This window comes from Falco peregrinus, chromosome 9 (assembly GCF_023634155.1).
Source record: "Falco peregrinus isolate bFalPer1 chromosome 9, bFalPer1.pri, whole genome shotgun sequence".
NCBI lineage: Eukaryota > Metazoa > Chordata > Aves > Falconiformes > Falconidae > Falco > Falco peregrinus.
Genome location: NC_073729.1, coordinates 9,362,489 through 9,389,252, shown reverse-complemented (window position 1 = coordinate 9,389,252; position 26,764 = coordinate 9,362,489). Strand labels below are relative to the sequence as shown.

The 26,764-nt window shown below is 39.1% G+C and overlaps 1 protein-coding gene and 1 non-coding gene across 2 annotated transcripts in view; both read right to left on the bottom strand.

Annotated features, from left to right (window-relative positions):
* The window catches only part of IPO7 (importin 7), a 38,004-nt gene extending 11,742 nt beyond the window's left edge, over positions 1–26,262 (bottom strand). The window contains exons 1-16 of the mRNA XM_055814754.1: positions 26,014–26,262; positions 16,947–17,028; positions 15,188–15,341; positions 14,669–14,827; positions 11,770–11,926; positions 11,027–11,116; positions 10,513–10,607; positions 10,332–10,416; positions 6,200–6,334; positions 5,560–5,659; positions 4,418–4,494; positions 3,990–4,106; positions 3,115–3,204; positions 2,452–2,617; positions 1,581–1,741; positions 573–701 (exon numbers count right to left, since the gene is read on the bottom strand). Coding sequence (XP_055670729.1) covers positions 573–701; positions 1,581–1,741; positions 2,452–2,617; positions 3,115–3,204; positions 3,990–4,106; positions 4,418–4,494; positions 5,560–5,659; positions 6,200–6,334; positions 10,332–10,416; positions 10,513–10,607; positions 11,027–11,116; positions 11,770–11,926; positions 14,669–14,827; positions 15,188–15,341; positions 16,947–17,028; positions 26,014–26,097 — 1,881 coding nt within the window. The 5' untranslated portion in view covers positions 26,098–26,262. The remainder of the gene's footprint in view (positions 1–572; positions 702–1,580; positions 1,742–2,451; positions 2,618–3,114; positions 3,205–3,989; positions 4,107–4,417; positions 4,495–5,559; positions 5,660–6,199; positions 6,335–10,331; positions 10,417–10,512; positions 10,608–11,026; positions 11,117–11,769; positions 11,927–14,668; positions 14,828–15,187; positions 15,342–16,946; positions 17,029–26,013) is intronic.
* On the bottom strand, positions 2,739–2,920 carry LOC114010505 (small nucleolar RNA SNORA23). The gene has a single exon (XR_003551940.1). It is a non-coding gene; the product is annotated as a small nucleolar RNA SNORA23 (small nucleolar RNA).
* Positions 26,263–26,764: the final 502 nt, after the last annotated feature.

Genomic DNA, 26,764 nt, shown 5'->3' with positions numbered 1-26,764 from the left:
AAAGATTTTAATCAGCAACAGCATCTTTTGAACAAGCTGTACTCTGGACAGAAGTTAGTCCATTCAGTACAACAAAACTAAATAATGGAAGTTTTCATCACATTGGAGAATTCTACAGTGCCGATTAGGCAGGTAAAAACCCCCCTCATTCAGCACAGCCACAAGAGCTGTGTTTGCAGACATTGATTCTGTTGCAGAGAGCAAACCAATTCAGCCAGAGTTGACCTTCACAGCTAACTAAAGTTTTACCTATTTTCTTTGAAGGGCACACCTCATCAAATCAGATGGGTTTTTCCAGCTGAGCCAACCGTTCCATCTGTGAGAGGCAAGCTGCTTCCACCTATCTGAACAGGAACCTGGATTCTTGTGGCATTTATGCTCTATTACTACATGTTGTGTTAGAAATGTGAGCCACTCTGCTACAACTTGTTTGTGTTGATTATTTTCTGGTTTAAGACATTTTTGGCTGAAAGGACAGTTTTTTCAGATAACAGTGTCACAAACACTGGAACTACCAAAGACTTTCAGTGCCTTAGACAATACATACCAGCTTTAAAGTAATTTTTACTTACTTCCTTGTGATCTTCAACTACACTAAGAAGCGTATCAATAGTATTCAAGATCCCCATTGCTGTCACTGCTTTGTCATCACTGCCTTCCTCATCTGGTCCGGTCTGGATCACCTGGTTGAATGTCATTGCCTGCATGTAACAGCAAAACCACCCATAAATATGTCAGTTAATGAGGATGTGCTTGGAGATTAAGATAATAGTGCAAGTCTGGTTTTCTACACAATTTAAGGAGGACTTCTGCTAAGAAAACATGCATGAATCTTAGGAGGAGACTGCTCCATTCCAGGGTCTGTATTGAGGATTTATAAAATTTGAGCATTAAGCCATTTGAGCTGTCATCCTTTACCCATTCATGAATAAAAAGGTACAAATGACAATACTTTCTATGTAAAAGAACACATTTTCTACAAGTTTTTCTGACACTGGCTTGAACTGGTAGCTGAACTAGACTGACCACTTTGCAGGCATTCCAGAGAGGACATGCAAACAATTTAGTTTTAACTCTGAGGCAAGGGCCTTTAACAGGGAAGCACTGAGGTGACCTCTGCTTTTGAAACCATTAGTACAGCTTGCTAGATAGGGTCATTCAAGCTCGGAATTTCTCCTGGAGATTCAATTTAACTTTCACATTACATACAATATAACGTTACTTTCACACTAATTTTCTTATTTACAAGCCTGCTCTTTTTCTTTCCCATTTCAAAACAGAAAACCTATGTCACATTGTAGAGGCTACCTAAAATGTGCTACCAAAATTCATTATTACACCATCAGGAGAAAATACATACAAAGGTTTCTCAAACATTTCTAAAATTGTTTAGAAATTTCCATTTAAAGTTGTTAAACCACTTCTGAGAAAAAAGTCTAAATGTAGAAAAAAATTCCTTATACCATTCCACTTAAGCAGTCTAGTGTAACAACACCTATTGATCAATGGATACCTATCTTAATTTTAAATACCAAACCTTCACATATTAAACATCTTCCTCAGTCACCAGAAAGTCTTACCAAATGCTGCGTCATTTCTACTGCAATTGGGGTAACTTCTTCACTATATTCACAGATCATTTTCTGAATCACATTAGTAAGATCATCGTTTTCAGTCTCTCTTATAATATGAAGTAAAGCTTGCATTACAGGTCTAATGAATGGAGTAATATATTCTTTCGCTGTAAAGCAAGTGGGAATATTTGAATTGACATTCTTACAGAACTACAGCATCATGATAAGAAAGCCAACATGTAATCAATTAATATTTACTGTTTGAAAATTAATCTGCCAAAACTATGGGTAGTATAAATCATTATAGCAATACTAACTTTCTGAGCTTTTTTTAATTAAAATATATACCAGAAGGATGACAACTTAAGTATGATAACCAGAGTTCTACAGTCTTTATTGAATGCAAGATTACTTATCACCGCAAATTTTAATTGCACATGAATGAGTACATGTGCATTAGCCAAGGTATTTAATTTGAAATTTATGTTCATTTTGGGGATTTTATACCTGCTTCAAGAATACTAAGCAATGTTAAGCCTGCCAGGATAAAGACAACTTTTTTTTTAAAAAAAATTTAATATGAATGAAACTGAGACAGATATGCTTTTATTGCCACTGTGTTTATGAGTTAATGATTAGGTGATGGAAAACTGGATTTATTGTACCATGAAATTGTGATGCTATTTATTAAAAAATATATTAAAAAATCAGCTAGAAAATTACAATAAATCATTACAGATTACAACTACACAAAGTAAATTAACATTAAGAAAGAAGAGAACAAGTCTCCCTGAACGTTGCAATATTCCATTATCAGAATCATCGCCTGTTCCATTAATGCCTACTCCTTGCTGTAGCTTTAAGAAAAGAGGGCTACCTTTCTCCTGATTACTGATCAGAACTTGAAGTGCTATTGCAGCTTCCACTTTCACAGGCATTTCCCTATCATCTATCAGACACCGTCTTGTAAGTTCTAAGGCTGTCTGGAGGTTCTGGTCACTCTTAAATTTGACTTCACAGAAATAATGAAGAACCCAACAAGCCTGAAAAAGAGACATTGAACAAATTCAGAGTTACAAAACCTACAAACGGGATTATCGACATGTATACCCAACCTACAAAAATTATGAAGTCTGAAGATACTGTAAAACTTTTAATAGATGAAGATGTTTGAGAGTATGGAGGCTGGCCAGTGGGAGGCTTGTCTGTCAGACATCACTCGACCAGTACTATGATCTCAAGTTCATCTTTGGCCACAGGTTTTGTGTGAGCAGTACAGTCTAAATGCAAAACACAAACAGACCATACCACCAGACACAGATGGTAAACTATGCACACAATTCTGCAGCCATTTTAAAACTACACAGTAACCATCTACAATCATACATGAAGACTGATACTGATCTCTCAAATAAGCATACAATTTATTACAGGAAAGGTGCAAAAGGGAGTGCATTTGTTAGAGGGAAAAATTTAAAGAATATTCCTGAACTCTTCAGTTAGACAGTGTATCTCAACACTAAACCTTATGCTTTCTTACCCGTGCTCTCATGTAACCCAGCTCACTGCTGAAGAGAGGGAACACGTGATTCTGCAACATGTATTCCATCTGATCTTTATAGATCTTCTTCTGCCAGAATATGAATAGAAACACATCAGTTAAGAACTTCATATAAAAATGCATTTCTCATCCAGTAAAAAAAATCTCACATATAGAAGTGTAAACAGCAAAACAAAACCCTCAGACATAACTTCCCCTTTATTAAAGCCCATTAAAGCAACACTGAAATCCTGTATTAGTAATTAAACTTGGATTCTACATGGGCCTTTATACTTTTCAGTCAAAATAGTGACGTGGTATTTCCTGTCATTTTTTGACTCCTAGAGATACCTTTTGCTTGGCAGTACACTACTCTGGCATCAAACGCAAAAGTGGTCAGGGAAACTTCTCAGATCCATGGTCCAGATACAAGTCCATGCTCTGCATTTTCTTTGGTGCCATTCTAATTAAGCAAGTTTCCTAATTTCACTTTATTTCTTTTCTTCTATACACAGAGAAGACCTAATTAAATCAACAGACTCTCACTGGATGGATTTTTTTTTTTCCTTCCTTCCTTCCTCAAAAAAGGGAATGTAGTTAAGTATAGCACAGGAAACGGTGTAGCAACACTTACTAGAAGCGGAGAACTTAAAATTATTGTTTTAAGTTCCTTTTTAACTCAAGCATGACCTAATAAAAACAGTGTAATCAAGCTGACAACAAAACCAAAACAATTCAAGATCAACAGCTTTAAAAAAACTAGTAGTGATTCAAAAACACGTAAACCCAAAAAACTATCCACATTTCTTCTAAGACACTGCATGTGAAAGAAAACTAAAAAATAATCAGAACCCCACCAGATTTGTTATGCTTACTTTTAGGAGAATTTCAGCCAAAGAACCGATCATATGTAAAGCACCATCTTTCTTACGAGGGTCAGCATTTGGCTCCGTAAGAATCTGATAACAGAAGCCCATCGTCTTCTGCAAGACCTAGATTACACGTTGACAAGGTTAGTCTAAGTATTTCAGTCAATCATCTCAGGTACCATTCTCAGTGCCCAGAAATGCTTAATAATCTGCTCCAAGTCTGGAATTTGGATAATGTTTTATGTGTTATAAACACAGAAGATGTTTAATAGACAGGTCATAGGGGAATTGGGAAATGAAGAAATACACAGACTAGTGCATGACATGTATGACATGACAGAGAACAGAAAAGTAAAACCTATTAGTAGTTCTTTCAGCAAATGGGGACTATAAATCTAGCAAATGTATTTGAGTAAAATCCTTTAATAGCTTACCTCTTTCCTTTTACTACATGATGTAAACAATAACGTCTGAGCAGCAGTTGTTGGAGAAATGAAGTCTTCAAATACATCTATTAGAGTAAATATATTAACAGCTATAAATCTTGGTCCTTAAGGTTCATGATCCTAATGCAATCCAGTGACTTAATATTAAACTAAAGAGCAACAGTTTTCCTTTCTCTGGTGGTCAATCACACTTTCTTACTACAGGTATTCCAAAGACCAAAAAACAGTAACACATGGTTGGAAATACGCAGATACATGTGGTTCACCTTTTTCATGATCACTGGCTCTACATGTCTAATTTGAAATTGTAAGTCTTCCTTATTTTTAAGATAAATCTTTTTCAACGGTAGAAACAGAGAGGTCGACTTTTTACATGTATGTTATTTGCTTTACAGGGACACATAACTGATTGAGTTAAAAATGGTCAGTTTCTTATTCCTCTGCAGAAAAGGATTATCAGAGCCTTGTATAATACCTGCACTGGTTACAGGTCTGCCTCTGACCTGAGGGATAAGAAACTCTCAAACCCATCAGGATCCCTTGTTCTAGGCACATAAAAGTCCCAGTAAAGGGACAGATCTGTTCAGGAAGTCTGAAGTATCTTCTTTCTTCCCCAGCCTGAAAGGACTGCACAGAATCGCAGTCAACCACAACAACAAAGTAACAAGCCACAGGAGGTGAAATTAGATGTCTGTAGGCTTACTTCATAGCGTTTCATTTACTGTTACGGTAAATCTGTTCTGACCTGTGCCATGTGTGAAATTCCTTCAGACTATAAAAAAAACTCCAGGGCCTGAAATAATACATAAACTTGTAATAACATTCACCTTATGTAATTATTGTTAGCAAGACCTGGACTGTTTGACTTACAAGAATAACTGTCAAAAATAACTCCTTATTCAAGTGCAGAAACACCTGTGTTATTGTTGACTGTCATGTTACCTGTCATTTCTACCAGTATATCCAAAAGTTAACCATATGAAGTTATATTATTTCGATAATGTAAACTGGTTTTCTCTTTTCATTTTCTCTTCAAGATTAAAGCCACCAATACTTTTATAAAAAAAGATGTAAACCCCCGATCTTTGTGTGAAGTCACATTTTAACACAAGTAGATTTCAAATTCTCACCGAATTTCATGCGAATATACTCATACGGATCTTCCTGCCAAAGCTCTTCATCAGCATCTGTATAGCACATCAATGGAAAAATAACATCTTGGATAATTCCCTGCAATAAAAAAAAAATAATTGAAAACAGACTAGCACTACTAAATCAATCTCTGTATTCTGTCCTGTATCTCACAGATTTTATCCATCCTGCATTTCTCATATAAAATGGTAACATCCTAAAACTATATGGACATAGTGGATTTTATGTGCTATCTTACAAAAAAAAAAAGAATCTTTTAACCTAAGGTACAGCTACATACAGCTCAAGTTACTAGTTTTGCTTTGGATAAAGGTATGTGAAGAAGATTTAATGCCATAAATTCAGTAATTAACACCATCTCCAATTTTTTTCTGTTGCTGTGTTACACTGTAATCCTTAATGTATTAAAGCACAGAGGACTGACAGCAAAAAAAGCCATTAGCTAGCTTTGCTTATGTATCATGGTAACCTTCACCAAAAAGGCTTAAACTCCTTCCACCAGCCATTTATAATAGAGGTCTCTAAAAAACAAATTCAAACAAGGCTAGAAACACTGTACAACAGACTGACTAATGTACTACTGAGTCATCTAAGTAATAAACCTGAAAAATGGTTTACTTGAATGTGAGGTTTCAGATTCTTCCAGGTGACTGCATGTGACACTCCTTGGTTGATGTAATTCAGTGTTTGCTGTAGAACTCTAGGAGCCATGTACTGCTTTTCCTTGTATTGATACAACACTTTCAACAACACCTAGAAAAATCAGATCTCATCAATAGCTTATAATAAAATACCCACTTTAACCAGAAGAATTCTACCCTCCCTCAAAATCCTACATAAAAGCCCCTTTAAATCCAACAAAACCCCCCTGTTTATTCATTAGACTGAAATGAGTACTGACTAATCTTTCTACTAAATGTCCCTGTTAATTTTATAAGGCAATTCGCAGCTCATGTCAGGTGCTGCACATCTTTTAAAAATACAGTCCTTTAGACATGCTAATTCATCACCAACATAGCCCAGAGGGCCCTTCCCTCCCAAGTTTATTATTCCATCTTGCCACGCTCCGGGAGCAGAAGTTCATGTCCGAACACTAGATTGGTAAAACACACTCACGCAGTCTACTGATTCTTGCCTACATGCAGCCTCACACCAATGATGCTGTACAAAGAATGTATGTGTATGAAGAATAATGACCTAGCCTCTCCCCTTGGCTTTCTGGCGTCAATTCTTCTCCTGAGGTGGCATTCAGAACCACTCACAGGGATTTATATTTGTTAAAAGTCCTTGGCTCTCTGTGAATAAGGGCATGAAATGGACATGGGACCATTACTAGGAATTAAATTCCAGGTCACTGGGAAGTTTGGTATTGGCAATGCAAGGGGGTTTCCTTGTAGCCCAATCTAGGCCAGTGGCAACAGTGCGTCTTCAAGAGTAGCAGCATCAACTAGAGAGAAATTACAAATCCCATTTCCATGGTTTCATTTAATTCTTCAACATAAAGCAATAGTTTTAAAAAATCCAGAACTGAAGGAACTGAAGAGATATCTATCAATCTGTAATATCACTAAGAAAACATTTTGGGAAAATGAGATGCATTATTTTGAAAAGGAATTCCATGGTGGTAGCTCAAGAAATACTTAAAAAAAAAAGTAAACTAGGGGTTCTTTGTTCTAGGCAGAAGTAGCAGTCCTAGGTCCTGCAGCAAACTAGAAGTTAGCATATAGCAATACCAGCTTCTCTGCAGAAAAAGGTTATACAAGAAGGTCCAGTTTGCTGGTCTATTTGACTTATAGAAGGATCTGAGGGCCTTTTTGAGACAGAGACATTCTTCACAGTAACAGGACAGCACACAGAAAAGCCTAAATTCATCAACAGTTAATGAAGGTATGGGGAATAGTCTTTGGAAATGAGGACAAAGCCTAACAAATGGCCACTGCAGCCGTGCTACTCAGGACAAGTGTTTTAGTCTTCTCTTTTTACAATCCGAAGCAGTTTCACGATTCAGATGTACCAAGTAAAAAATAAAAGATTAAGAACAGGTTTAAGAATTGCAGTGAGGGAAAGCAGGATGCAGGATAGAGGCTCCAGGACAAATAAAGTAAGTTCTGCAGCTGTATCAAGGAACAACCAGGCAGTAGTGTTTGACCAGGACACAGTTCTGTCTCATCGGGTCTCTCAAAATGAAAAATGTCTTGAGCAAAACAGCTGCTAACATAGGGGGTAAGAATCAAGGTAATGCAGCTCAGCCTGTTCTGGCCAAGCTTAAAGTTTAGCTAGAACTAATGCTGAATGTACCGGATTAGTGGTTTTTTTTGGGGTGGGGGTGGTGTGCGCACGCCGGTGTGTAATGCATGTGACAAGAAGATATACAGAGTAGATAAAAATAATAATACATGAGAATTAAGTATCAGAATAATATTAGCAGTATGCTTCCAGTTTATACTTGGATGATCTGTAATCTCATACCATGTACTTATCTATTAGTCCTTTAGTGAAAGGGTGTGTACACTTTGGAGAGTTAAGGAGAACTCAGTGAAGCATATTACCAGAATTTCTATTCTTCAGTATTACACAGATTTCCAACTTTTTTAAAGAGATACCTCCTGTTCAAAAATCTTCTATAATTTTTATCCAAAGGATTCCATTTCTTGAGCATACATCCAAGATTTATCTTCTGCTTATAAACAGAGAACAGCACCTTAAAAATAATCTGTATAAGAAACTGTAAGCATTTTAAAGTCTTGCTTTTCAGCTGTTTTCTTTAAAGACTTGAATTCTTGGTGTTTCCTAGACTGAAACAGAGCAAGGCCTTAAAGGATTAGTCAGGATGGGTTTGGTACCACGCTCTGGGCGATGCTCTTAACACAGACGGCACTGCCTGTTCTATTCCGCTGATGGTACTGAAGTAAGATTGAAGAGGAACATACTCTGAGCAATCTAGCAGTCATAAATAAAGGTAGGGTGGGCATTTGAAGGAGATGAGAAGGCCACGAGTCAGGAGATTTTGCAAGCTCCAGCTGAAGAACAGAACGACCACCCAAAGTCTCCCCAAAAGACTAATTCAGAAGACTCCGCCTCAAGCTCTGCCTAAACCCCGCCTATTATGAATACGATGATTAGATGTCAAAATTACATGAATATGTATGTTAACATGTTGTAACCTCTCACAAAAACTGTATAAATTACCTGACTTTTCACTGAAAACTTTGGAGCTAGTTTGTCCAGTGCAAACCGGCTAGCCTCCCCAACGTTGCATGAAATAATTACCTCTTCTGCTTAAAGACAAAAATTAATTACTGAGCAGTTACTCTATGCTATTTTGGCATCAAGATGTAATAACAGTAAGAATCAAACGTGCTTCAAAGAATTCTAAAGAAAAAACAAAGTATTTTGTTGAACTTTCTATATTTGTTTTCAAAGACTTCTTTTGCCCATACAGTTTTTTTGTCAGAACTTCATTTTATTTTGCAAGTGCAAAGCAACCAAAGAACACGTAATAATTATCTGTCTGATGTCATCCATACGCGAGATGAGCACCTCAGAAGATGATGCTGACTCTACTTGACCGAGCTGAATGTTGGGACGTATTTCCTAACACTCAATGTGACAAAAGTTCTTTTCCTTTGCAATACCTTGGATGACCTTCAAAAACCATGTATTTAGGAGATACTTTCCCTACTTTTCCTCTTTTGAAGCCCTGTAATTCATTATAATTTCATTAGGAATAAAAACTAAGAAAAACTGAATTATGACCTGTTCTGATTAAAGTAAAGGCTTTGAAGACAACATTCCTCTCCCTGAGATTATCATAAACTGAGTCTATATTTACAACTTAATCACCTTAATGTAAACAGATTTATGAGCCAATAAAAGGAAATTTTATAAAAAAACTTCAACTAGATTTTGTAAATAAACTTGTTTCAAAAGGACCTAAGTCCACAGTTCAGCGAGAAGATCAAAGAAGTTTCCTAATATTCATAGCAGTTTTCTTGCTAATTCAAAAAGTTCAAATTACTGATTTTAAACACAAGCACTATAAGAGAGGCAGATGACAATTCCTACCCCACCAATCCATTCTGTGCCTTCAAGAAAACCTGTAGGTTGCTGCCATGTGGTAGGACAATCTGAATCTAAGTTACTGCAATAAAGGTAAATCAGGGCTAGTTTGGCATAACATTAATACATCAGTTCAGAAACTGCCAGAGACCAGAAGATGCTTTGTGTGTAACAGACCCTGCAGAAGTGGCAACCCCCAGACCAGGAGATGAGTGGAAAGTGACCATCAGACTTGCCTGTTTGTAATCAAGTCTCTGCTTGATCAGGCTTTGGCAGAAAGCTAGAAAGGCTTGGTATTACTGATTTGAGCCAAAGAACTACATCAGAGTTAAAAGGTAAGAACGTCAACAAACCACATGAATATTATACCTACCTCTTCCAGAAAGAGAAAAATTGGTAACATTTATCCAAAGTTCATCTGAGGGCCTGTTATATGAAAGCATTTACTCTATTTACAGATTATCAGGGCTGCATAGGCTATTTTCAGCGGATTGTCCTATGTGGCAAATAAATTATTCTTTATCATTCTTTTCTTTTAACCCACAGACATCAGTGCTTTCCATACCAATGTTGGCATGAGTAAAGATGAGTAAGAATGTTGGTATGAGTGAAGATGAGTAAGAAGCCTTTTCAGAAAACAAATAAGAAATCACTAACTCTATCCTAACATCCCCCACATTCAGTTTCTTACTTGCTGAACACCAACAGCAAAGGCCTTCAGGAACACTTCAGCAAACTCATTGTACTCCTTGGAAACATTACCAGGGCTTCCATACCTAGAATCAGAAGCAAGTACGCAAATTCAAGAGTGCAACAATATTACTGAATTGGACGTTTGGTTTTTTTTTAAATACTAATGGAAGAGAAAATACCTCTCAAAAAGTCTAGCTAAGATATGCAAAGCCCACTTCTTGCATTTCCACCAAGGCAACTCAGGTCTATCATCTTCATCAACTTGAAGGGTTTCCTTTAGAGGGGAAGAAAAAAGAAAAAAAGATTATTTACCAACTATTCACAAAAAGTTCAAAATACATGTATTTTGAACACTATATAGCCTATTTTGCTTTTAACCTATTTGCACTTCTAGCTTCACAGAAGTCTAAAGTATAGCATATCTAAAATAAATGCCATGATATATGCTGCATAATGGTCAACAAATTCTTGCAACAAAAGCCAAAACAAGTTATGCTATAATTTGAAAACAACAGAACTCACGCAAACTACATATTTTCAAAATTTGTCTAGTCTGTCTAAAGCATATTTAGCTTAAAATTATTTTCTTGCATTGACAGAAATGAATGCAGAAATAAGAAGTTAAACTTTTAAGCATTCTAATGAATGAAAAATATTTAAGCTTAAAGACATAAATAGCCAAAATCCACTTACAGCCGGTACATCCCTATCAACAACAGTCTTCAGGATTTCTACCCATTCAGTCAGGTTTTGCTGATTTATCAACTCCAAAGGTAACGTGTACTTATTAAAAAAAAAAACAAACAAAAAAGAGAAAATAAATTTGTGATAAAGCAATCTGAAAGTAGTCACTTCCACTTTGAATTTTAGCCCTTTCAAATATTTGTCTACACTTAGCTACCATGAAAAATTAGAAAATTATTCTGAAAACCAGTCTGAAGAAAATAACACAATGTAGTCTATATCCTCAATATCCTCAAAGGTGCTAGAGATCTTTACTCCAAGTCATTCTGCTTATGCAATGCTAAGACACCACTTAAATGAATGCGACACTAATTTCTGAAGCAATTAACAGCATATTAACAGTTTCATTCAAAACCACTGCATTTACTCTGGTAATTCTACACAGGCTGGCCTCTACCATCTGTCATTAGAAAATTGACCTTCTAATCTGTTGTCTAGCGAATGCTCTGCCTTAGAGGATGGCATGCATAACTTCTATGTAACACCAACCAGGATTTAACACCGTACAAAAGTAAAAGTACGGCACAATCAAGCATACCAAAAATCTGTGATTCAAACCACAGTTGAGTAGTAGTGGACATGATTCAGATGCAATCTACTATCATAATATTTCTGTCATTTACTATTTTAAGGAGAAGCGTAATGCTTTAAATGAAATTACTGATCAAGTATATCCCAAGTTTATTTTTTACCTGGACAAGGGCATAAAATATTTTGAAGATCTGCTTCTGGATGAGGACAGACTGATCAGATGGATCACTCAGGAGCTGAATGAATCTATCCTTCAGAACTGGCAGAAAATGTTGCATTGCGGCTATCAAAGGACTCCGCTCCTCTGGTTTCTTGTACCTTTAGGTAAGACAAAACCATTTTGTAGATCTTTCAGATAGCTTTTGAATTTTAAAAGTCCACCTTACTCCAGTGTACACACGAGTAGGTTATATTACAGTTCATAACAACATGATTAAAAAAACCCTAGCCTTTTCTTGTTACAAAATTTGAAATAAAGCTATAGCCAGACTTCATTACAGGTAAAAGGCATTAGAAAACCACCGAGCATCCATTACTCCCCTAACTATCCACATCAGTTTTCCGCTGGTAATGCACTTCTGCCAACTTACTCACTTAGAATACCACATCGTGTTCGGTCACGCTACTACTATAGTGAAAAGCAATCAGAGCACTACAAAAACTGCAAGCAACAGGTACACACACTTTAATGCCAAGAATGGCAGGTGCTCAGCTAGTCACTAAAATTCCATTAAGGCACTTACCAGAGTTCACAATTTACCAAAATACTTCCAGAAGCTAGTCTACTTCACTGACACTGAAGTAGTAAACTGAATTCTCCACAGTTTACCACTGCAGTCTCTCACGTCTTACCATTAATGATTTGATAGAGAATGTAGGTTTCAAGGCTATGTGCCAGACTGAGCAGGCTTCAGCTGCAACACCCCTTGAAATAGTGCCCATGCTGGTGACAGTCCACTAGTTTGCCTAGGCTAAAAACAAGGCTCCATTTCCTTTCTCAAAACATCTCAAAATTCCTGAAAGGAAATGAAGCCGCATTTTCAAATCTTTCCCCCAACTTTTAACTTACAAAGAAGAAAGTCCTTATTGACTCAACAGTTATGACAGCAGAACAGGATCTTACCCATGCTGGTGATGACAATAAGAGCAAAGAAAAATATCACTTTAAGACTGCACAGCTTTATTTTTTGATTAAGTAATTAATACTGTAATACTCTTGGACTCTTGTGGGAGATTTCTGGGTAGAAGGATTGGGTTTGGGATTTGGGGTTTTAATACATTTTTGGTAGACTTTTCACTAGTATTAAATATCAATGCTCAGACTCTTAAACAGTACCAAATTTACAGGAATATAAGATAACGTCTACTCAATCTGCTGCCAGATGGCATGTTCTGTAAAACTACTACAGAACACTGAGCTCCAAAATCCCATTCAATAATATAGTTTCCATGTATTTTCTGAAAAGAAAACTAAATAAATGGATTAAATATTGCTCAAGAAAACTTAGTAAGAAACAGTTGAAAAAAACCCACACCTATGCAAAGAGCAGCCATTCAATCTTGCTGGCTAGATTGGGAGTGGGGAAAAAATGAATAAAATCAAACTGTTGAAAAGCCCCAAGATACTTACCTTCCACATTGAGGGAAAAAAAAATTCAATAGCTAAATATTCCTACAACTCAAGCAGTAAAAACTTGATTCAAGTCATAACATTATGCAGATTTCCCCCCTCAAAAACAGACATAACCGATTTCAGATATTTGAGAAACCTGCTTGTATCCATATTGTTACACAATTAAATGTACCTATTCCTAAAGGATTTGTTAAACTGACCCATGCTGACTTCACCAAAAAGCTAAACAAGTGTGAGCAGTTGCTGGCCTCAGCTACACTGATCAACCAAGATTATGAATACACCTGCTACCTTATAGTTAATCACACTGTGACTGTGCTCATAACAAAACTCTTCCCTAAACAAGGATTGGTATAACGATAATACACTACCAGTGAATGACTCATGCTTTATATCTCACAGATCTCTGCTATATATTTGGTTAAAGACATTTAAATTGAAAATCAAGTGAAAAATTAGTTTATTTCCTTTCCTAGCAGGACTTGCAATTTTTTCAGCCACCAAAAAACTCCAACATGAGACTACAAAGGTCTTTATAGCATTCCTGTAAAAAAGGATTTTTAAGAAACTGATATTCACCTGTTTTACACTAATTTAGACAAAATTAATGGAATTAGTGCAATTTTTCAATGCAACACTAAATCAAGTACCTGAAACAAAAACATTATGCATGACAATGCCTTAAAAGATGAAGTTGTGGATTTCATTAGTCCCACTACTACAATTCCCTGACTCCAGGACTGCACTTTTCTCTGACCCAGCTTAAATGAGCTTCCTACATGCCACCCAGCAGCAGCAAAGCTCCGCGTAATTTCTCAAAGTGCAGCCTCAACTTTAAAGCCCTGAGCACAATACCAGGCACAGAGCAAAGAACATTTACGTGTACCCTAACGCAATCCATGCCTTGCATATAGGAGAACAGTGGGCTTTGATAAAAATTGCCTGAGGGGCTGGATGAGGCTATCAAAATGATCATACCAAAGGCAGTCAACTAATTCTGAACTTCCTAACATTCAAGATTTCACGCTTCAAAACCTTTATATGATTACAGTCACTGATACCTAGAGCACAACTTGTTTAACAGTCTAAACCTGGTTTAAATAAATAGTATTTTTTTGCTTAAATCATTACTTCTTTAATACTTCTTACTTTATCAATCCATAAAAAACTACCAAATTAAGACTTTAAAACACCTTTTTTCTGATTTCAAACCTTTAATGAAGGCAGTTTTTCCTCTAATTTCTTCGCAAAGATAATCTATGCGGTTGTTACCTCGTATAAGATTTTCTAAATATTTTTTAAAATTAGATTTCTGCCACCCTTGCACAGTCCCACATGCAATTATACATGGTTACAATATACATACAGAATACAAAAAATACACATCAATATTAATTCTGCTGTTTTATACAATAGAAAAAACTTACTCATAGTTTTTCACAAGTTGATAAAGACAAAGAAGAATTCCAAGCCAACAAGCACTGTTGTCAGACTGAAGATAAAATCCAATTTTCTCCACAACTGCAGTCCAGCGACTAGGATAATCATGCTTGATAATATGGTGAATGCAAGTAGTAAGCTGTACTCTAGAAATAAATGCACAATGATTACTATCTAAATAAGTTAATAAGTTACTAGTGTTATTTTAATAATATTCTTGCGGTGTTGAAACAGCCAGTATTGCCCAAACAGACTTATTTCCGTTTTGTTTAGGTGGTTTAGATTCTGTACTTTCTGCTTAATATTATCCATTTGAAGAACTTTACATTTCTACATGCTGCACAAGCTGAAAATTGGTTTTCCATCTACATTGATGCTACGCTTAGGATATATAGCATATGACAATGATGCTTAGTGTGCAGGTGATCTTAGTAGTTAAAAGAAAAAGAAAGAAACCCAACAGTCAGAAACCACAGCCAATTCATAAACAAGCTAAAAGTGCATACCTAATCAACTCAGGAGAGTGAATAATGGCTTCTACAATATTTTCACGAATACAGTGTCTATCTTCTTCTGGGATGGAGTAAGGTGGAATCTCTCCTGGTGCAGTTTCACGATCTGGCCAATACTGGGTTATCATATTTTTCAAGTAGATAACCCCTGTGAGACAAAAGTGGCAAATCAGCTGATAATCATTCGAAGTACAAAACACACACTTTGCAAACAAATCTGTTCTAGAACAAAACTGAAGTGACTAATTCTTTAACCATTTCCGAGTAGAAAAACCAAAATACATAAACCATGCAAATTAATAACCTAATAATTTACTAGGTTGACACTCCTCTGCCCATTTATTGTGATGTCTGTATTTTTAGTTCTGTAAAGAATGTTTTTTCATATAAAAATACTAAATGTATTGCTTTTCCTTGTGCTACAGAAGTAGTTGCGGAACATTTTAGCAACACACTAAAAAATCCTTTACACTTAGTTTCTCAGTATTTTCATTAAAACAGAGCTAAACAATACCAATGAGTATCTAAAACATCCTTTGTACGCAAAAAAAAATGATCTAAGTTTGTGATACAGGAGTGAATGCTAAAGAGAAACAGAGCTCCTTTAAACCAAGGTTATGGGCCACAGCACTTTGTAGCAATCAGGCTGCTGGCACAAATGCCTGCATGTACCATTGACAACCAAATCCAAACTGCTAAAGTGACAGAATATAGATTACAGCACTTGGAAAGAAAAGGGCTTACAAAATACAACAGGAAATCTCAAATGACAAACTAATAACAAAGTCACTATTAATCTATGTAGAAAACCGTAAAACAACTTCTCTTCCCAGATTTCATATGCATCTTCTGAAGATTCAGAAACTAAAGGGTTTCTGAAAGGGTCTGCAAAAGGTAAGAAACACTCAGCAGATATGTGCTATTACACGACTGAAGTGATGCAGACTCCAAACTGTCCTCAGCAAGATTTATCATGCCATTAATCGCTCTGCAAAACACGCGCTGTTTGTAAGCTATGCATTGTATGAGTTGTCGCCACTCTTCTACAGACTGCTTTGGTTTTTAAGTGGCTTACATAGAGGGTGAATTTTTGGAGGTTCTTTTCAAACCTCCCCTTTTTCTTGCACTTTATACGTGTATAGCAGTAACTTTGGTGAGCCATCATCTGAATGGTACCACCAAGCAGTAACATAAAAATGCAACTTAGGCTTATGCTACAACTTAGGATGGCCTACTGTGTGGGAGATCTCAGCGATCAAGATCACACTGCCAGAACTGTCAGAAAAACCACTGAAGTATCATATTAGAAGCCTCTAACAAGTAATCATGGCAGCCTTAAAGTGATGTCTGGAGTTGCTAATATTCAACACTGCTGATGTATTTTGGAACCCTGCTGATTTGCACAAGCCATGATTTGTTTTCTTCCACCTGAAATGTTTAGAAACATTAGCATTACTAGTTCAATTACCCCCTCGGACCCAGCGTACTAGCATCATAAAGCATTCTGTTTCCCCAAAGACTGTTATTCACTAGAAATGAAGGGAACCAATCACTGAAGAGCCAGCACCTTTTCTTTCTGTCTTCCCTATTCAGGGTATGGTGCTAAGTACAGTTCATGACTGTAATTGCAGCAACTCCCAACTTTTGAGTATTTAAGACTAAAACCATTAGAATTCTTCAACAGTATCTGCATATGTACTTGTGTGTCTGCACCATTAAAGTAGATACAACGGAAAAAGATTTGAAAACTTGCCTGCCTGTCTCACTGGTAAATCCAGTTGCTCGGACATAGTGATCTGAAGCAGAGTTGAAACAAAGTTCCCTGACTTATGAGCCTGTAGAGAGGAAAAAAATCCCACATATTATTTAGTCATAGTTTATTACATTTTAGAACACTCCCGTTAGTATTACAATATCTTTATAATGATGTAATGCAATCAATAGAATACCAGCAATCCCGACAGTTTCACAGTAGTCAGCTAATCAACCAAAGCATTCCAAAGTTTCATGCTCACTGTATTTTAAAGACAGCATGGGAAAGGAAAAATCCTACCGTTTAAGGTAATAAAGTTGAAGAAATCATTAAACATGCTTCAGGAATCAGCATTTTACAGTCAACACACACATTGTTCATTCAGAACAAATACTTACTTGAGAAAAGATCTGAATAGCCAGAAAACCCCAAGCGCAGCAAGTTTACAGTGACCTTTAACAAGGTATGAATTCATTATATAATAATCTAAAAAACAGATGGCAACTATGTTTTAAAGCTAAGCCCGACCTTTCAACTCATAATTCATTTTTCTGAAAAAACAGCTCCAAGTGACCATTTATGCACTACTGCAGCATCTGTCAGTGTAACTACACAACCGCAAACCAACAGTATGGAGACCTAAGTGGAGTGACATCTGCAGAGTAGCAACTTTGCAAGGGTTTGCAAGAGTTCACTTGGAAAACAAAACATGTTTTTTCTTCAAAAAAAGGGAAATGTCATTGATACACTAAATACTGTATTGTTAATTTCAACGCAAGGAAACTAACCTTAACATTACTGTAGAATCTTTCACCCACCTTTACTAAGCATCAGAAGCTTGAGACATTAATTTTGCTGGGAAAAGGAATCCTTAAAAAATAACTCTACTTTTTACAACTGGAAAACAACCTAATTTTCCTCAAGGTCAAGAGTCAATGGACATGAGCTGCAGCAAGGGAAATACCTATTTCACAAAAGGACAAAAAGAATTCACAACGGTGGCCAAGGTCTAGAACAGTCGGTCCACAAAGGCTGTGGGACCTCATCTTTTGAGATGTTCATAACTCAGTTCCTGATCTACTTCATCTAACTTCGAAACAGCTTTGCTTCAGGGGGCTGGACTAGATGATGATCTGCAGGGGGCCCTTCTAATTACTCCATGATTCAAATTGCCAAGATACATTTCTGCTTTACCTTCACTTACATGTCAGTATTATTTCATACGTTCCTTGTAGCACTTCTGTCAAAGACAACGGCACAGATCTACGTAACTTAACCTGTTAAACTCTTAGGGAAACACCTCTTACCTACTTAGTTTATTACTCCCCATATAAAGCAAATATATTAATACTTTGAAAACCACTGAAATTACACTATCCATTTATCAAAAACAAATGATTGCCTCAGTTAGTCCAGCAAAGCAAGTAAGTATCAAAAAGAAAATTATCAGAAAATAGCTTTCTATTCTTTCAGTAGGACCAAAAGCTCTTCGGATGGTAAGAAATGATGAGAACGTTCCTCCTAAGTGTGTAACACTGCCCAGCTCACTCCTACAGCACTAGGATCTTCCCGCCAACATTAGCTTTCCCTAGCAAGTATCTCCTATACATTCTAGTATAAACAAGTGTAAAATGGACAGCCTGGGACATGACATTTGCCCATGCATTTGGACTAAGGCTTGATGATTGTTGCTTGCTTTTTATCCCCTGTTATTTAAAAATATTTTAAATGAAGAATGGACTTGACTTACAAATCTCCCCAAAATGTTAAAACATTATTGTACACATTCATCCTGTGCACTGAAAATCTACAGGCTTCAGAAAAACCACAGAAGCAACACTCGCATCTGGTCCAACCAAGAAGTTTATTTGTAGAGTGCCTCCTGATGAATTGGGAGTAACTGATACTGCAATATGAGCATGCATCTTTCTGACCCACGACCCTCTGGTAACCCCAAAGTCGTGAAGAAGCAAATACTTTTATTCATTTGAAAGTGTATTTGCTTCCAATTGCCAAGTAGTGGTTGAATAAGTATATTGAAAATACAATTTACTTGCTGCTATTAATTTCTACTACAGCTCCAGGTCTGTTAAATTCCTTCTTTTCTTACGTAACGTTAATAGGTACACTTCTCCTGCAACACATACCAAATGATATTAGACCCTAATTCAGCACAATATTCAATTATATGCCTAACATTAACGTCAACGGAAGTACACCTGTACTTATATACGTTATTATGAACTTGCTGAAGAAAGCTTTCAGTTTCAACAACCTTTAACTCACCTATGAATAAGGTCACATTACAGTCTGCATAAAACAGACTTAAAAGTGCAAATGACATCCTTCTACAATGACTATGATAAACAGCTACATTTTCAATAATGAACATTTGCAATGTATTTTACATTTGGAAACTGAAAAGCATTTCATCCTCTGTTTTTAAAAACAAAGGATTACTCTCCCTTTTTCATGGTAAATGACAACTATTCTTTTAATAAAAGCTATCAATTTCAATAAAAAAGACAGAAATTGCTGTGGAACTATCAAGGAACTAATGGGAATAACAAAATGAAATGAAAATAAAAATGTTGTCCTTAAAAGCAAAAAGCAACAAAAAAATAGACAGCAGTGCACAAGAACTGCTACACAATGAAATTTAAAAAAATACCAAAGAGTAATCTTTCCTTCATTAAAAAAAACCACAGGACTGAGCCTATGCCTATAGCAAGCTACAGAAGCTCCCTATAAATGTCAGTTATATTACTATGTGGGATTAATGTATTTTCACTGGATTCTTTGAACTGTAACAAGTTTTAAAGATAGGACCAAAACATGTATACCATTATTTTGTTTTTTCTAAATCTTACAAGTGCCATTCTTACTAACATCTGAAGCATCAGACACCAATCAACCATGAGGATGAGCTACTTCGTCACCCTTAGTGGTTCAAAGCAGAGATTCAGACTAAAAACAATTTGTGCTTTTCCAAGCAAAACCTCCTATTAATCCATTCAGTTCATAACTAAATTCACACAGAGCTACATTAACACTTCTATGCATTCTATAAGGAACATGAAGGACTTACAAACTCTTTCACAATGACCCCCTTCCCATGCCACTGGAAGGAAGGTAACTTCCAAGAAACCAAGATGCCGGGAGAACTAAGGGCAGCTACATGAAGGTACTTGTTCAGTGCATACTGAATGGCCAAATAAAACCCCAGGTACTACAGTGACCTGTCACTTGCTCCCTTGTTTTGATTTACTATTTAAATAACATGCAATCTTTTATTGTCACCTGGAAAAAACAACTGAACTTGCAGTAAGACACCACATAGGTGCCGATTTTGTATCTACAGCATTAAAAAATACTGAACACACATCCACTCGTTATTTTAATCTTTAGTATTTTCACTCTCCAAAGATGGCTGCCTCTCAGGACATGATGCTCCCCTTCACTGACAGCACTGCCAAAAACACCCAACCAAACAAAAACCCAACTATCTATACAAACGCTAGCTTTTGGGCTTAGTGCACGCCATTAGGCAGAAAACTTTACTACAGAACAGGTGAGCTGCAAATGAAGATTTGTTAAAGCTCTATCAGGGAACTATCCAAATGTAGAGGATTCTGCTGGCCCACGCGCACCCCCATCTCCAGAAGAATCAGAGATGCAGTTATGCCGCTTCAGTGAAAACCACCAGCAAGTAGCGTTATTCTACACAGAAGTTCCACAGCTCCAGTGTGCAAGGTTTAAAAACCAGGATTTCACAATGGTTGCTACTACATACTCTGAACTGCATGGAGAATAGAAACAATTTCTATGACTTTTAACATTCTGCTATCGGTAAAACTCTGTCTTTCATTCTCTTGCTCCTTGTTTACAAATATCCTTTTAAAATAAATACTAAATTTAGAGAACTAAAACGATACCAAAAAAATACGGTTCTGTCACCATCAAAGTCTGTTTCCCAACATGTAACTCAACATTTAAAAACAAAAAAACCACCACAATCATCTCAAGTCCTTCCCCCTTACAAATCCTCCAACATGCCGTGTCACTGGTATGACTTTGTTGTCTGAGAGCCAAAGAATTCAGGGACTTTTCCCAAGAGCAATCTTTGCTATGCAGCCTCACTAGCTGAGGAATGTATTCTATCAGACCACAAACGTTGCACCACTGTCTGTTAATATCAATCACTGTTCCAGAACATACATTTTTTTTTTGGTGTATTTCATTGCAGTTTTTCCTAGCAGAGTTGGTTTGTTAGCCATATGCTAAAACATTGCTTCTGAGAAAGTGTCACGCCAGCTACGTAATTCTGAAATATAAATTAAATCTGAAGTTAACATTAAAGAGACCAGTTCATGGCTTATTAACTACCAACAGTTAATTATGATACAGAAAAGCACTTTTTCCACCAGTAATGATGCTCACTCAAGTCAGTTACATTCATCTTAAACACTAGATTTATTCCTACCCCACACAAAGTCTGCATGCCACCAAATGATAAAAACAAGAAGCTTCATGCCAAGTAAAGAGACCTCCATGCATTCTTCTTAGACATTAAGAACTTAACCTACCATAACAAACACGCTACTATAGGTATCTCCTTTACTGTCACCAAGAAAGCAAAACAGGAGGGTAATACTTACTATATGTTGCTTAACTAGAACCCCAGGTTACTTACATAGTTACTCAAAGTAGCACATATTTAAATAAAGGCTACAGTTTATTTTGAAAGAAGATGGAAAAATATGAATTCAACGCATATCCTCCCCCATTCCAATTTTGAAAATAATCTGCATGCAATTTTTGATCTAGACCTTAATAGGACTAGACAAATGCAACTATTAGAGTGAGGTGAAACAGTTTGGTTTTTTTATAGAAAGGTAAGGTCAGGAACTGTAAGGCCAGGCTGAATCAGCAAACTGCCCTGTAGCACTCTTTCAATTCTTTTTTAAGAACTCAGCAGGTGTGGAAGTCATTCTGACCTCAGGTTTTTGCAAGCTAGTGCTGCCCCCTCTTACCCAGCTACAATGAATATGTAAATCCAGCTGAAGGCCCACAAAAAAATACATACACGCTACCAGATTGTGCAAGCATCCCTGATGCTCATTTGATCAGAACACTGTCTGCAAGTTCTGAAGCCTATTTGCTCTGCCGTTCAATGAGGAAAAAGTAACGTGGTCTCAGCAAAGGCTAGCTAAGCATGGACAGCAACTATTTGCTAAGTCATGAGAAAGTGGCAAGTCACCCTGCCTCCTGGGATGCATTACCTCGTACTGGTTAACAGGCACCAAGAATGTAACTTCTTCCTAACGCTGACAAAGCTCCCTTGGTTCCTTACTGCCCCCAAGGGGATTTCTGGTGTTGGACCAGGCTTAATACAGTTTAAAACCATCCTTTCCCAAAGAATCTCATCTAGCATACACACCCCAGAATACATAGGACGGTAAGAGAAGTGAAAATAATTGAGTACTTTCCGTAAAATATCACACTAACGACTTAAAAAGAGAACCCATGATCTGATAGTCAGAGCCAGGAAACTCATGCTCTGTTCTTGTTCTTACTCACGCTACAGTATATAGCCGTAGGTGTATACATGAAGACCATATTAGAAAAAAGTGGAAAAAAAATTAAACACTGTAAACACCTGCCCCAAAATATCCAAAACATAGCATTTCAGTGTTTGGAAATTCCTGGGTGAAAGGCACCACATAATGAGCAGCTTGCTTTTTCCCCTTTGACAAACTTTCACTCCAAAACTCCGGGTAGTCAGAGTCTAATCATTTCATTTAATCATTCCATCGTTCTGACATTTTTATCTATTCAGTAGGCAATGAAAGGCACTGAACTAGGCCCTACTGCATTCTGCTAAACTAATGGCGTGCTATGGTGACTAGTCAACAAGTTAAAGCATTTTTCCTTTCCCTGTCACTTATCTTAGAACGTGAAAAAGCTTAAACATAACTTCTGAAAGGCACTTTTCAGTACAGCAACAGGATAACATTTTCCTAAACAAGCTCTGTTAAGCTTTGACTTTTAAAAATTATAAGTTATTGGGGATTGCTTTTTTTTTTAAAACTTTCTTAGACAAAAAAATGGGTTGTTAGTCTAAAAGGTGTCTTAATACATCATACACACTGTGGTTAATCTGATACTTAACTCACAAGACATATGTAACAGTTAAGTTATAAATTTCCTGAAATTACAAAGAAACCTGAAAGTAAAGTATTATCTGGCAACTGTGCCTTTATAAATATGTTGATATTAAAAGATGAAACAACACTGTGTATTATTTTCAGAGTGTCATTCCATAGCTGCATAGTTAAAAATATCTATTTTCATCACCATTTCTGGGAAACACTTTATACACGCAGTACAAAGACAGTTTCAAAAGGCAACAACATCTTGCTGCTTTCCAGTAGCTTACTTGAAGATCCTGATTCTGTTGTGGTAAACACAGCTTTCTTCTGTAAGACAGGGACAGAGATGGGCAAACATCATCAACTGGAAATTACAAGAGAAACTGTCGGACACGAGACCTAGGGGTACCATTCCCTGCAACTTATTTTCACACTAAGGAAAGTAAAGTCAAAGAGACTGAAATACCTGCCTTTTTTTTTTTCTTTTTTAAAGCGTATCTCAACTCTAACATTTTTCAGAGACATTTATGTGCAGGCAATATAACCTGACAGAATTTAGTCACAGAAGAAATAAAGCATAGAACAATGCATGACTGAGCCAAGGTCAAAGGAAAAATAACCAAGCCTGGACAAATCAAGAATCATACACCCTGGTTCCCTCCTCCGTTCAGTGGAAACTTTGTTGATTGATAGGGTATGATGAAGGCAGACCTAGATACTTAACTCCTCCATTAATTAGGAATATCAATTACTGACTAAAACACATTCTTTTCTGACAAGGTAAAACGACCATTTCACTGAAAACCAGTCTCATCAGCTCAACAGAGCCACTTCAGACAAATTAAAGTTAAGCTAAAAGGTCAACCAAGGACAACTATTAAACTTAAATTATAAAAACATGCGTGCGCCTGGCCACATGCAAGAACAGTGTTCACTGCTGTATGATTTCATCTTTACAGAGAAAGAGGCCCCCACATATTTGTAATGAAATAAAACATTAACTGGTAACACAATTGCCCTAACAGTTAACAAATTTAGACCAGTACCTTGCAAGTAAACGCATAACTGACATCAATAAACACATGCTAAACCAAGATCGTGCATATGACTAAAACTATGTATATGTACAAGTGCTTGGAGATTTAGGGTTTAACAAGTATTTTTATCACAAAACGTCTGTGACAGATCAGTGATGCTATGTTTCCAACTGCAAAGAACTCTTATGCACTGGTCCAATAATGTCTGGTGTTTTTAAAGGGGCACAGGTATTTGGATTTTACACCCGTTTAATACTTCTGCAGCACATGAAGGACCATGATGATCTGATTCAAAAGTGTTAACAAAAGCCAGTTGCCAGTGAGCATGATCCTTCATGCAACAGAGTTAGCCATTTGCTGAAGACCCCGACTGGCAGAGAACATAATTTCCTGCACGTTCAACTACTCAATACCTGCAGAAAAAATTATAAGAGATTTCAAGCAAGTTACTATATTTAGATATTGACATGCAAAGAACAAAAAAAAATAATTGCATTTTACGGCCAGCTCAAAATTAGTATATATTACTGTCTTTATAGGCAAGTACATTATTTTAAAATTTTTCGTTTAAATAAGAACTGCTAAAATACTTTTTACCAAAGCACATGGAAAAGACAGCCAATTACTTTATGCAAACCTCAACTAAACATTACGTAGTTTTACAGCTATTTCATATATTTGTACCTAATACTCATTTGCCGTTCACTTATTACATGAGGGGTGAGAATTCAGCTTAATTACACTCTTTTATAATGAGAAACCATACCTTTAGTTTTTGAAAGTTTCTCTACCACCAGCAGAACACTTGGCCCACCTTATCTAAGCTCTGCTGAACATCTGTTGCATTAAACGTATTTTGCCCGGCCTAAAGTCTGCTTCAGAGCAACAAAGAGAAACGTCTGTAGCCAAGGCCGACTACAGGCACCACCAGAGCTGCCCCACGGGCTCATCCTTCCTTCTCCGAGTCAAAATCTTCCCCTACCACCTCTTCTCCGAGTCAAACACTAGAACACGTTTTCTTTTCTTTTTTTTTTTCCCCAAACTCCAAAATGTCTAGAAGTCCCGTGGCTGTGTCTCATCAATAGGGAAAAGTTATCACCTGCCGCGTGGAGCCAAGTGGAACAAAAATATACCCTTCTTCTGCAACCGAAACCCGCGGCGCCGGGGCCGGCGGGCGCTGCGATCCCAGCGGGGCCCGGCGGGGCTGGGGGGGCGGCTGGGAGCCCCCGGCCCCGGGCGGCGCCACACGCCGAGCAGCCGGCCCCGACCCCGGCCCCGGTGGCGCTGCCCGGCCCGCAGCCCCAGCGCTCCGCTCGGCACCGAGGCCGGGCTGTCAGCGCCGTCCCTCGGCTGGCCCAGGCCACGCTCGCACCGCAGCCTGCGCTGCTCGCGGCGGCGGGGCCCGGCCGCCTCCCTCCCGGCTGACAGCGGGGCTGCCCCTGGGCCGGCTGCAGCCGCGGGGCCACTGGGGCCCGCGCCCCGGCCGCTCCGGACATCCCCCCGCGGATCAGCCTTTCCCCGGCCGAGCTGGAAGACAATGGAGATAATCGGCGACCGACAGGAACGGCGGCGGGGGCCCCCTCCGCAGCGCCGGCCGCTTTCTGCCGCGAAACCCCCGCCCCGCCCGGCCCGGCCCGGCCGGAGGCCCCGCTGCCATGTGCCGGGGACAATGCGCGCCGGGCGGCCGAGCCCGGCCTGCCGCCACCGTGACACCAGGCAGGGCCCGCCGGCGGGAAGGGTCCGGGGGCGCGGGGAAAGCCGCCTCGCCGTCCCCCGCACGGACCCGCCCCGACCCCACCGCCTCCCCTCACACGCACCCCCCGCTCCCCGGAACGGCGGCGGCCGCGGCCCCGGCCCAGGCCCCGCCGGCGCCCTCACCTCGTTGAGCTGCCTCTCGGCGGCTTCCCGCAGCGCCGGGTCCATGGTGCCCCGCAGGGCCTCGATGATGGTGTTGGGGTCCATGGCGGCGGCGGGACGAGGAGGAGGCGGAGGGCAGGGGCCGGGGCCGGGGCCGCGCCGCGCCGTGCGCACATGGACCCGCCGCCTCGCAGCGGCCGCCGGCGCGAAAGGAAGGGAGAGCGCCAAAGGCCCGGATAGAGCTGCCCCCCGCCGCCACCAGGGAGCGGCGCCCCTTCCGCCGGCCCGCCCCGCCCCCCGCGCCGCGGGGCGCCACGGGACCTGTAGTCCGGCGCCCGCCGGGCCGAGCCGAGCCGGGCCGGGCCGAAGCGGCGGGAGCGCTTGTAGGCCGGCGGCGCCGCCGCCTCCGCGCCTGAGGGGAGCGCGGCGCGGCGCGGCGCAGCCCAGCGCAGCGCAGCGCAGGGTGGGAGGGAGCGGGCTGCGCCGCTTGCTGTTCCCCCGGCGCGGGGGCTGATGCCCGGCCGCGGGCAGGGCCTACGGGGCGCAGCCGCCTCACGTCAGGTGCTGCCTGGGCCGCGCGCCGCGCTCTGCCGCCGCCTTCAGATGCAGCGGGGCCCGGTTGTGGCGGGAGCGCCGCGCTTTACGCTTCCCGCCTTCGCCGCGGCTCGGCTGGCCGGTGAGGGAGGAGCGGGTCCCTTGGAAGCGCTTTGCCTTGCGGTGGGCGCAGGCTGCGAACAGGTCTCTGGCTTTTTGGAAAAGCCAGCGTTTGGTT